At 36.5% G+C, this 13,344-nt stretch overlaps 1 protein-coding gene and 1 pseudogene across 1 annotated transcript; both read right to left on the bottom strand.

The window, feature by feature from the left end:
* Nucleotides 1-5,285: 5,285 nt before the first annotated feature.
* On the bottom strand, nt 5,286-8,003 carry LOC121812682 (annotated as a pseudogene).
* Nucleotides 8,004-9,830: 1,827 nt separating this feature from the next.
* Nucleotides 9,831-12,106, bottom strand: LOC121812679 (major histocompatibility complex class I-related gene protein-like). The gene is made up of 6 exons (XM_042215468.1): nt 12,046-12,106; nt 11,363-11,629; nt 10,924-11,202; nt 10,532-10,834; nt 10,318-10,419; nt 9,831-9,880 (listed from the first exon to the last, which is right to left on the bottom strand). Exons 1-6 carry the CDS (start codon nt 12,104-12,106, stop codon nt 9,831-9,833), a joined length of 1,062 nt encoding a protein of 353 aa, XP_042071402.1.
* Between the last annotated feature and the right edge of the window lie 1,238 nt (nt 12,107-13,344).

Consider the following 13,344-nt stretch of genomic DNA (forward strand, 5'->3'; position numbering starts at 1 on the left):
AAAGCTCGCTATTAGAAAGGTGTACTTAATGAAGTGGGCAGTGAGTGTAGCAGTAATTGTTTGTTTGCAAAAGACAAAAATAAAATTGTAACATTTTACAGTGTAATAAAGAAAAAGGGTAATAAACACTGGCAAAAACTTTAATCTTCAGTTGTTGTCTGTACAGGTGGCTATCGCTCAGGAAGGAGAAAGCTTTGCTATCCTTGTAGATGGGATGACTCTGCATATAATCTGCTGACTGTTGAGGACATTTTTGGACACTTGCCCACAATTAAAACATAGCATTGTTTTGTATTGTATTTTATTGTTAAAACTCAAGGGTTAAGAAATTGTTTTCATGCTCTCATTTTTTAATTGATGAAAACTCACCTTGCCTCCATTATTTTAGGCTCAGATGGACCTATGCCCTCATGTAGTACTTAAGAAATGCTGTACTTAAATTAGCTACCTTGTACTTAAAATTACTTGTAGTGTAATCATCTACAAAAACAACTGGTCAGTGTTTAAATTCGGTTTATAAAGATTCTCTGAATTGGTGTGTTTAGTTAAGCACAGATTAAATTTGGCATTCTTCTGTAAACTACTCATTATCTTTATTTATTCACATAAACCAAGGATACTGCTGTTGCAGACCCCTGGTTCCTGTGCTGCCATGATAGGTTGCTTTTCTTTGCTTTAATAAACTCCTGGTTGCTTTGGCTGTATGTTTTGGGTCATTGTTCATTGGTCATTGTATTATGAAATGGCACCCAATCAATCTGACTGTATTGAGCTGGATTTGAGCAGACAGTATGCTTGCACTTCGCAGTGAACCGTCTGTATTTACATTCATGCAGTCTTCTCTTTATAGTAGACTTGAATATGGATATGCCGACCGCCTACCTCAGCTCTTTTAACTCAATAGTACATATTATTAAGGTTATGATGTAGAATAAATATACAAATATTGATTTTATTTTAGAGCGACACAGTATATTTGACACCCTTATCATTTGTTTATTATTTATTTTAATTTACATAGTTTACAAGATTGAATAGGTATAGGTACAAGTATTTTATGTAATCATTATATGAATATGAATCCTTTTACATTTTTACAGATCAAAAATTTTACAGATTAAACATCTACTGACCAAACTTCCAGCTTTGCAAAATTTTATACTGGGGCATCATGGTGACAAGAGAGCTGAATGTAAAAGCAAAGCTCTGGATTTACTGGTCGATTTACATCCCTTGCTCTTGCCCATCATCACAAGCTCTGGATGGTGACCAAAAGAAATGAGCTTTCTCCAAAGGGTAGCTGACCTCTCCCTTAGTGTTAGGGATGAATGGATCAATTGATGGATGGATCTTTTAAGATTTGTTTATTTAATTTTGATTCATAGCTCTAGAACAAAAATATGCAGTTTTGTAACACACCCACTATGACTTTGGGTGAAAAAAACTGTTGTTATTGTTCTACGATTAATGTAATAAGTAGATGGTCAATTAGGCATTGTCTTGGGAAAGGAAAATGTAGTTCCTCTCATTAATGTAAGGGGGTGCCAGAAGGTTGTCTTTCTAAATGAGGTTTGGCTCCCCTTGGTGGTTAAAGATTTATTTGTTAAACTGTGCATTTAAATGTGTGTGTTTCAACTCTAAATGTCACCAGACGTTAAACACAGTGACAAAGATCATTAATTCACAAGTTTACAATGATTATAACAAGTGAAGGCTTAATTAAAGACGTAGTAAAATGTTTAGATTCCAAAAAACCCCACCACAAAAATAATATGTACAAATAGGAATACAGTAGGTTCTGGTTGTTTGACACATGAAATTTCCATGAAAATCCTGACATTGATGCTGCACATCATTAACATAATGTAATGTAACGTAACGTAACATAACGTAAAGTTACATAACACATACCATTACAGCAATTACAAGTACATTCTTTTTAAAGTTACTCAACAGTATATCCTGTGGGCAATCCAAGGAGTTTAAGAAAAAAAAGGTAAGTGAACAGGGTGCATCACATAGTTAATATAAATCTCTCCAAAATGTGTTCAGTATTACGGTCTTAACTTTAGTAAGACCTTCAAATTACAAACTGAAACCAGTGATAGTACTTCATCCTGTCAAATTGTATTGTTTAAGACATTTACTATTTAACTCTGTGCATAATCTGATATAAATGATCATAATGCAATATCTTTATCAGATATAAAAGGAATTTTAATCTTGTAGTTCAGTGAAAATTTCACCATCATTAATGTGATCAACGCTTGTTATCTTTAAGCCCATCCAAGAGTTTTGTGGAAACTCAGTGTTTGTGTAAGGTATGCCGACACGGCAGTAGTTTTCTGTGCTGTATACTTACTGATTTTATCTTTGACTACTTATACCAAAAAAGCAGCCAGCACAGAACCAATCTGACATACATTACCAAATACAAAACACACACAGTAACTAACACTGAGATTCTGTCACTGTTTTGGTTATTTTATGTGTTTTGCTTACTGCCAATTTCTCAATGGCAAACCACAATTCAATAGGTAATAAAAGAGGTAATAGGTAATTAAAAATAATTATAAATTGCATTGGGAGCCACTGAAGTGATTTTAATACTGGAGTAATGTGGTTTAATTACCTTTAATTAAATTTCTTAAGTGAAAGCAGCTCTGGTAACCTTATTGAGGTGATTATCAAAACAAAATCACTGCCCAAAATGATGCGATGAGATCAAAGAAATTCATTTGGTTTTTTGCAAACAATTTTTTTAAATACTTTGCTGAGGAATGAAAGATTAGGAAGTCTGAGTCTTAATTATTAATTACAATGGATCTAAGTTTGTTTTTTGAGTAGTGGTGTGATTACATCAGATTTAAGAGAAACAGGAAAAATGCCATGAATGTAGAGAACTGTTGATAATATTTACTAAATGTTTTCTAAAGCAATGACTTATAATTTGAATAGTTTGGTGGGGATCAAAGTCAAGCAAAGAGGCCCAAGCCTTTAACTGGTGAATATCTTCTTCCAGATCTTTAAAAATTGGAAATGATAATGTGGACATTGTGTTTGTAGTAGTAATTTGATCAGAATGTCAGTGATGGATAAATATGAGAGGCTAAGATATTTCCTCATCACATTCACTTATTAGCTGAATAAAATTCAGTTGGTATGATTTTGGAGGGATTAATTAGTTTATCAGTGGATGAAAATAGAAAAGCAGAATTAGACTCTTTATTGCTAATCATTTGGAACATGTAGTGTTGTCTGGCTAATTTTAGCTTGTTTTTATAGCAGTGAAGTCCTTACTGTAGATTTTAAAATTAATTTGTAGTTTATTTTTTCAATATTTTCTTTCACCTGTCCAGCAGATTCTTTTTGCCTGCTTTAACCTTTCACTGTTTCTTCAGGGTGCTTGAGGTGAACCCTGTATATTAATAGTTTTAACAGAGGCAACATGGTCAATAATCTAAGACACTGCATCATCATAGGAGGACATTATTGGTCATTTGCACTTTGAATAATAATTTCACAATCTCGTTGTACCTGTACAATGACAATAAAGGGCTTTTCTTTTCTATTCTGTTTTTAATAACTGTTTCAGCTGTACTGGCTTTGACATGATACTTATTGAAATCAAGGCCTCTGAAAAATAACCCTGATCAAGCGTGTGACTTTTTGCTTGGGTAGGGTCGATCGTATACTGTTTAAACCAAAGCATTCTAAGAAACTGATAAACTGTTTAGTGTCAGAATTGTTACTGTTGTCAGTGGAAATAATAAAATAATCTTAAATAAAAATACAATCAAATTTACGGAGAAATACAGAAAATAAAATAATTAATTATAAAACTTAAATGTTAAACGGCAGAAGATACTATAGCAGCCAGATGAAAGAATGGAGAGCAGAACTGCTTACAGCACAATTAGGTTTGTGGATTTAGTTTCTCAGACTGCTCGGAGCCATCGTCTGGAGCTGTAATATCAAAAACAGACAGTCGGGAAGTATTCTGGTCTTTTCAAAGTATAATAAGCAGGTGATTGTTTGTTTCTGTTTGCAAACACAACCCTCTCTCTGCAGAAATATTAGTGGTTATCAAGCAAATGAGAGCATAAATAAGAAACGGAATGTGTTTTGGCAAAACACAATCAGGGTTTTGCATTTGTTCTTTTAATATCTTCACTCAAGACGAATTTCATTGGTTAAATTAGAATTACATTAATAATTACATTACAGTCTGATGTAATTACGTAAGTACAATGGAAAACTATACATCGATGGAATCTGATCAAATGAAATTTCTTACCTTTCTCACCTTTCCTCCTTTTGTAAGCCAGAAATATCACAGCTGCAATGATGGTGAAAACTAGAACAAACCATAGAGCAAACCATAGAGCACGGTGCTCCATGGTGGTCCCGTCAGAGAGCTTCTCTGCTGAAGAAAAGAAAGCAACACTTTATAATACAGAGCAAAAATGTGTGCAGTTACTAAAGAATTTGTAATAACCACATCACATCTGATAATTGATGAGAATGACATCTCTGATTGAAACAAAGAGCTGCACAAAACAAGAAGCACATTTGAGAGATCAGACTGTGATGTTTGGCGAAAAGGCCTGGTTCGCAGTCTCTGCTCTAATTCATCCCAAAAGTGTTCATTGCAAAGGATTCTGTGCATGCAAGTCAAATTCTTCCACAGCAAACTTCCTCGTCCTTGTCTTTATGGACCTTGCTTTTTGTGGTGGGTATGAAGGGGCCATCCCCAAACTCTTTCCACAAAGTTAGGAGCATGAAATAGTCCGAAATGTCTCAGTATGCTGAAGCAGCATGCTTTACACAACTGCGTCCATTGCAGTGATGTAAGGCTTGGATGCAGCTACTCAGGCATGGAAACCCATTCCATGAAACTCTCTACAGCTGTGTTGCTGTCATTCCCTGTCACTTCCACTTTGATATATAATAGCACTAACAGTTGAATGTGGAATATTTAGTAGCAAGGAAATTTCATGACTGGTCTTCTATCACAGTACCACGCTGGAGTTCACGGAGCGCCTTAGACAGACCCACTCTTTCACAAATGTTTGTAGATGCAGTCTGTATGCCTAGGTGCTTGATTGTATACACCTTTGGCCCTGGAAGCAACTGGAACACCTGAATTCAATGATTTGGATGGGTTGGTGAATACTTTTAGTAGTATAGTTTATATTTATATTTATACTTGTAGTTATTAATAAGTAAGACCAGGATTAAGGATTAAGGACTTGAATTTGAAAGCTAGAGGAAGAAAAAAATATTTACAAAACCCCGCAGGATAAAGTCTCACCCCAGTTGGTCCTGATCACAGCTTGGTCCAGTTTGATGACAACGTCTTCGTTCACACCATAGAGCTGAAACACACAGTCGTACCTCTCCCATTCTTCAGGAGTGACTGAAGGTTTCAGCTCAACACTCATCTGGAAGGACCCATCATTGTTAGGGAGGATCTCTCCTATGTCCAAGCCTTCATAAATATCCTCTCCATCTTTCCTCCAGAACATCGTGGCTTCGTGAGGATAGAAACCTGTAGCGTGGCAGCTGACTGGAGAGGAGGGAGTCTTCTGGAGGAGAGACACTGAAGGAAGAACTGGAGAGAGACAGACAGTTGTGTCATTATCTTTTGAATTTTACTGTACTTAAGAAATGGTGAAGCCTATGAATTAGGCCTGCTGCCATTTTACCTGCTGACTGCAAAAAGCTACTTCCATAGTCCACATATTTCTTTAAAAACTCGGGCATTCGTGACTTAAAAGGTTTTGATTGATTTCTAATCGAGCTTTTTCAGTATCCCATCTCAGTTTGGTGATGACAGCCTGTGATTTTGGAGCGATCCATGTCAGTGTCTGCAGGTCCAATGCTAAAAAGTCTTCTCCATCATAACCATACTGATTGAACCCATTAATCTGTCCAGTCTCATCATCCCATTCACAGCCACTCATCCTCTGCATTATATAAACACCTGAAAAGAGAGACAGCAACAATAACTGCAATCACCAGTGAGATGTGAGCAGAGTTAAAAGGTGATATCGCACCTACTGAGAAAGAATATACCACAAAGAATTAACACGGGGTTGTTTCTTTGTAGTGTTCTTTCTTTCTGATGAACAGTTTATCAGGATTCACATTTTGTGTTCTTTGGATTCATTCACTGCTTCTTCTTTGCTATTTTTCATGTTAGCAGTGTGGTGGGAAAAATATCATCAAAAAAGACCTTCAAATTGTCATGTGCTTTGAATTATTTTCTTAGAGGGATTTTATAATAATCGGGATAATATTTCAGCAGTAACAAGTGAAATGACCTTCACATACCTTCACTTTGGTTGAAACGTTGTCTTAAACTATCAATGCGACCCTTGAATGAAGTGATGACTATCCAAACATTGAAATGTGTACCACTCCAGCCGCCGCGGATAATCCTTAAAGAGTTTTTTAATCCAGTCAGTTTTAAGATCTGGTCCCCTTCTGTTGCTATTGCAGCTTCCTATCTGAACTTCATCAAGAAGAGCAACAACCACAAACTCTGGGATGCTCTGGGCTCCAGGGCTTTCAGTGGAGAAGAACTTCAAGGAATGTTTTACTGTGAAATTGATGGGACATTCAATTATTACATATTTTCGTGTATCATTTAAGTAGGTTAAATATGACCTTAATTCAGGTCATTTTTCACTGTAAAAACATAAATCTATCAGTGATACATCAGTGAACATAAAAAGAGACGGAAAACAATGATGTGTAATAGGAAAGGAAGAGAGCAGAAGAGACAGGATAATAGCCACACTGTGGAAGAGAACCAGAGTTTAGTAATAACTAATGATCAAATGCATAGTGGTTTATAAACACAGAGAGTGAAAAGAGGTGAGTGAAGAAGAAATGTTCAGTGCATCATGGGAAGCCCCCCGAAACCCAGACTGATTGCAGCCTAACCAAGGGATGATTCTCTCACTGCCATCTTATAAATCTTCCTTTCAACTCTTGCTGATGTCTTTCTTTCCTAAATGACCCCTGACCCTCATCTTCATCCTGCCTGCACTCTCTTCTTCACCTCCCTTGTCTACTGTCTGCTGCTTTGGATGGTTAATCCCAGGTATTCAAAGTCATTCACCTTCACCACTTCTGCTCCTTGAATCTTCACCATTCCACCTGTCTCCCTCTCATTCAAACACATGTATTCTGTTTTTGCTTCTACTAACTTTCATTCTCCTTCTCTCCAGAGCATATCTCCATTTCTGGAGTTTCTCTTTCACCTGCTCCCCACTCTCACTCCTCTACCTCATATGTAAACCTGCTCATCACCACTGCAAACAAAGGATCAGAGCCAAAGGGAAGATCCCTGATGCAATTCCACCCCCACCTTGAACCCATCAGTCACTTCTACCTCAACACTGTTTGACTGCCCTCATAAATGTCCTGCACCACCCTTCTCTCTCACTCCTCCACATAGCTCCTTCTTAACTTCTCTAAACTTCTCCATCAGCATGCTTAAAGCAAATGTCACATCTGTATTGCTCTTTCTCAGCATGAAGCCATACTGTGTGCATAATGTTCTGTACTAATTTAATAACACCCTATTACTTTCCTGTCAGCTACAGTGCAGCTTGTGAGCCACACAAGATGACATGGGAGAGGATACGTTCAAAGAAAAATGTTTAACAGAACAACAGCAGCTACTAGCAAGTTTACTCTCCTTTGTGCCCTTAAGAAATGTGCCTTTTTCAAAAAGGAGGTAGTGTAAATACTCCATGTGAGGTCCTGTGAAATGGAAAATGTATGTGCCCAAGAATTTGAAGTTGCTCACTCTCTCGATCAAAAAGTAAATAATATGTCGACAGCTCATAGTGAAACTAAAAAAGATTACATCTCTTGCAATTCAAGTTGTTGTAGGTTAAGGAGAACACTTTTTAAGACTTAACTTGAACTATGATCTTACCTGAAGATGCAACATGACAGCACAGGAGTAATATGAAGACATTCTTCATCTTTTTTCTTAATTTTTCATCTTTATCAGTGCAAGAAAAACAATTTGGCTTAGTTGCCCGTTTCATTTCCTGATGGGCTGTGCCAAAGTTTTGAGCGATAAAAAAGTTAAACATTAAACAGACTAATAACCTTCAAGAGCCTCCTTGTTCTTTTCTTTTTACCACGCATGCACACTGCTTGTTCTACCCACAGTATTTGGTAAATACTCAAAACTTCGAAACAGGAAAATATGTCTCATATAGCCAATGCCAAAATACATTGGCCATGCATTTTTTTAAAGTTTCTATGACATTAAATTGTTTAGCTCAAAGACAAATGATCAACTTAGTTAATTGGGCTAGACAATTTATAATTTTTCATGACAAAATATTTCAGGGAATCTAAAGTAAGCTGTATCAACTTCCATGATCCTTGGTTTTGTACCAAGAATTTTCTGTTTTGGACTCTTAGTTTCGGTTTAATATTTTCTGTTTGACTTTGTTTTAGTTTTCAGTTTGAATAGGTTGTTTTCATTCTGATTCCGTATTCATAGTTTTCTTTGTCAGTTATTCCCAAGTTTTTTCCTGTCCCCTCATGTTCCCCATACCTAGTTTGTGTTTCTGTTAGGTCTCCCGTGTTTATTCAGTTTTGTCGTTGTTTACGTGTTTTAGTCTCAGAGTTTAGGCTTGCTTTGTTATTTTGATAGTCTCTCGTATCGTGTGCATTACGTTCAGTTTCGCAGTCCCTCTTGCTTGTTGATTGATTCCATTCACCTGCACCTTGTTTTCCGCAGCTGTGTCGCTTTCCCTTATTTGGTACAACTAGTACTACTAATAGTACTAAAATAAAAAAAATACTTGCACTCAATAAAAAACAAAACAAATATGATTATATCGTAAGGAGAATCCAATGCACGCATTACAGAAAAATACATTATTTTTAATACAAGGGGAAAATTAACTGTCTGCCCTACAAGGTAAATACATAAATATTTGAGAACAGGTCACAGAACTAAATAGTTGTTATCCTAGAAACACACAGTACCAGTCAACTTCAAGCTTTACTTCACAGACACATATTTATTTCAGTTTAAACCATTAAAACAAATGGCAACAACACAGTGAAAAAGAATTAATCATTACAATTTGTAAGTTCACGGTGATCAAAACACATAGTCATTTGTTCCTGTTTTGTCCGGAAATAAGTGTAGTCTTATTTAATCCCATAGTTTTTTAAAATTCAGTTAAGTGAGAAACAAAATCAGACAGACTTTATTAATCCCAGAGGGAAATTGAGTAGACTGCAAACATGTATTTGTGCTTAAAATACCATACGACTCTCTAAAAGGTGGGACACCACAATATCACAAACACATGACTTACACTATCCAAATGCATGTCTCTTTGCTATAATGTAACTACAGCAGAAATATAAAATGTATATAAACCTATACATAAATATAAAAGAAACTTAGAGGAGCCTCTAAATGTGCTATTTTTGCAATATGAATAAACTTGAAATTTCCATGGAAATTGCATCACTGATGCTGCAACATCAGTGTGTAGCACACTTCATTGCCAGATGTATAAACCAACATACATTTAATACTTTGTTTACAGAGGATTATACAGGTGTGTGTGTGTGTGTGTACAGTGATTACTCAGTGAAGCAGGTTAAAATCCCAATTCCAAATATCACAAAGAAAAAAATGGGTTGTGCTCCACATTAGCTGTGGGTAATTTAAACAACTGTGTTTTGAACGTATGTCTTTGAACTGTGGATGATACTGCAGCAGCTACAGAGCAAACCCATACAGACAGTGGAGAACAGAACTGCTTACAAGACAGTCACGTTTGTGGATTTAGCTTCTCAGACTGCTCAGACCCATCGTCAAAAGCTATAAGATAAAAGCATAGCGTATGAATACTTTTCTAAACTTCTCAAAGGTATAATATGCAGTAATTACTGGTTTCTGTTTGCAAACATGGTTTAGGTTTACTCATTTAATACTTTAATGATGCACTATATTTGACAGAAAACAAATACAATAAAAGCAAGTTTTACTTACAGGGTGGTGAACATTTATCTAAAAAAAAAAAAAACAAGAAATTTTATCAGTTGTCATATTTTCTTTTCACTTCACATACATATCTTTTGTGCCTTCCACCTACTGAATACTGTATCCCACATTATCATTTCCCTTTGTATTTACATGACTGTGGCTCTAAGCCTTATACTGTTGCTTTAGATTTCTGTGTTTTGGGTATTTGCAGTCAAACTCATTGGGCCGAATAGATTAAGACATGACTAAAAAACAAAATTTAATATTCTCACCTTTCTTCTTTTTGCAAGCTGCAAATGCCACAGCTGTGGTGAGGATGAAAGCTAGGAAAACCACTGCAGCACTGATGAAGATCACCGTGTCAGTGGGCTTTACTGTTAAACAAGAAATGGCAACACTTTGTCATACAGAGCAGTAAAGTCAAATCAAGGCAACAGTCACCCAGACAAAACAATAGTTTCAAAACCATTACAGGATCAGTCTTACTCCAGTTGGTCCTGATCACTGTTTTGTCCAGTTTGGTGATGATGTACTCGTTCACACCAGAGAGCTGAAACACACAGTCGTACCTCTGCCAGTCTTCATGTGGGACTGATGAAAGTTCCAGATCAACGCTCATCTGGAAGGTCCCATCATTATTGGGAAAGATCTCTCCAGGATCCACACCTTCACAAAGCTTCTCTCCATCTTTCCTCCAAAACATCTTGGCTCTGTCAGGGTAGAAACCTGTAGCGTGGCAGCTGACTGGAGAGGAGGGAGTCCTCTGGAGGACAGACACTGAAGGAAGAGCTGGAGAAAGATTGGCAGTTGTATAATTTTCTTTTTAATCATACTCTGCTTTAGAAACAAGAAAGTCATTTAAGTTTATCTAACTGCACCTGTTGTCTGCAAAAAGCTTCTGCCATACTGCACATACTTCTTCAACAACTCATGGCATTCATAGATTAAAAAGTTTTTATTATATTCTAATCGAGGTTCTTCAGCATCCCATCTCAGTTTGGTGACGACAGCCTGTGGTTTTGGAGCGATCCATGTCAGTGTCTCCAGGTCCAATGCTAAAAAGTCTTCTCCATCATAACCATACTGATTGAACCCATTAATCTGTCCAGTCTCATCATCCCATTCACAGCCACTCATCCTCTGCAAAATATGAACACCTGAAAAAGGAGACAGAATGCCACAAAGTAATACTGCAGACAGAAAAACAGAGGATGAATGGGTAGTGCCACTGGTATAAAATATACTTTATAAACTTATGAGCAATGTGGAAAGGTCACACTTTTAATTTCAGCAGTAACAACTAGAACAAATGCATACCTTCACTTTGGTTGAAACGTTGCCTTAAACTATCAATGCGACCCTTGAATGAGTGATGACTATCCAAACATTGAAACGTGTACCACTCCAGCCGCCGCGGATAATCCTTAAAGAGTTTTTTAATCCAGTCAGTTTTAAGATCTGGTCCCCTTCTGTTGCTATTGCAGCTTCCTATCTGAACTTCATCAAGAAGAGCAACAGCCACAAACTCTGGGATGCTCTGGGCTCCAGAGGTTTCAGTGGAGAAATACTTCAAGGAGTGTTTTACTGTGAAATTATAAAATAATTGTGACTTAGAATTAGGTATATACTTTCTTGTATGACTGTTTGTAATATATTTAAGGAATGTCTTGACATTAATTACTAAAATTAATTTTGATATTATTTTTTGAAGTATTCATCATTCAGTAACCCACATAATCCTTTTGATGAGGTACACATATCTACAGGAGGATGGGGTAAATAAACTTGAATTTCAATCAGTCATAAATTAAAAATAATTAAATAGGGCTCTATGTATCCAGCCCCCCGAGAAAGATTTCTGGGGCTGCTTACATTCCTCCGGCCTTGAGAAGAGGTAAATAAAATTCCAACAGCTCATAGTGAAACTAAAAGTCTGTCACTTGAAATTCAAGGTGATATAAGTAAAGGGAAACATTACGATATTTGAAATATAATCTTACCTAGAGACGCAGCATGACAGCAGAGGAGTAATATGAACAGATTCTTCATCTTATTCTGCATTTTAAAATTTGCTAAATCCAGAAAAACAACTGAGACTTCATGAGCGACTTGTCCAAGTTCATTTTTTGATGGGCTGGTCCAAAGTTTTGAGTCATAAAGAATTAAATATTAACCAGCATATACTTTGAATACAGTAAATTACTGTGTTTGGGCCAAGGGTCATGTTCTGATATCAGTTGTTCACATCTCTTGTTTAACAGCGACTGGAACAAAAGGTCCTAATTTCCTGAATCATTTCTGAACAGCAGCCTCTGAAGAACCTCTACTAAAAAGACTTCCTACAAATTCTTTAATATTATGAATTAGAAAAAGGTGCTTGGAGTGATTATGGGCAAAAAAAACCCTCCTCACCTCATTATGAGAAATAAAAAAACAATCTTTTCAATTAAAGGGATTGTGTGTTGGCACTTCAACAGCTTAAAAATATTAAAGAGAAAATATAGAATGAAAATTAACCTCTTAAGCCCCAAGCCTACTTGATCTCCTGCCTTTTGCCCCTATATCAGGGGGTGTTAGGGCTTAAGAGGTTAAGAACTGTACAAAAAAATAAATAAAATGAAGTCCATAATTTTCTAATATTACTGTAATCATTTGAAAACTAATGTTTATAGATGCCGCTTGCTGAGGTTCATTTATCTGTGATGGAAATGAAAAAGCAGAGACGAAAAAGTTTTACAACACAATTATTAATTGAAGTTCAATAAGGAGAAACTACAGGAAGAACTTAAAGAGAAAAGGAATTTGAGGAACAAGCAATTAGTCAATTAGACTCCAATAAACAACATAGAAGAACAGAGTCCCTACAATGATAGAAAGCAGAACGGGATCCTGTGATACCAGTCTATGCACTGGTGATGGGGAAGATGAAGCAGGTGGAGGCCTGGATAAGACGCTCTGAGTGACCATGTTGAAGTAGAGGGGAGAAGGTGGATCGCATGAGATGAGAATCTGGCAGGTGAAATGTTGATAGAAGAAAACTGAGATTTAGAGGCTGATTGGCTCACCTAAGGCAGCAAGAAAATGATTGGACTACGGTAGTGACGACAGAGTTTGACACCATGGAAAAGCATGAAGAAGATCAGACAGGAAACCCAAATGAAAGAAAGCAGTCAGACAAGTAGATATAGATCTTCTTTATTAAATTTATTTGAAATTTAAACAGTAAAGTTATGAGCAAAACAGTGGCAATTAATCACCTGCCTCAAATGAACACAAAGGGAGTCCAAGTTATACTGGTT

Source organism: Haplochromis burtoni, unplaced genomic scaffold (genome assembly GCF_018398535.1).
Source record: "Haplochromis burtoni strain Fernald_Lab_line unplaced genomic scaffold, NCSU_Asbu1 Contig_731, whole genome shotgun sequence".
NCBI lineage: Eukaryota > Metazoa > Chordata > Actinopteri > Cichliformes > Cichlidae > Haplochromis > Haplochromis burtoni.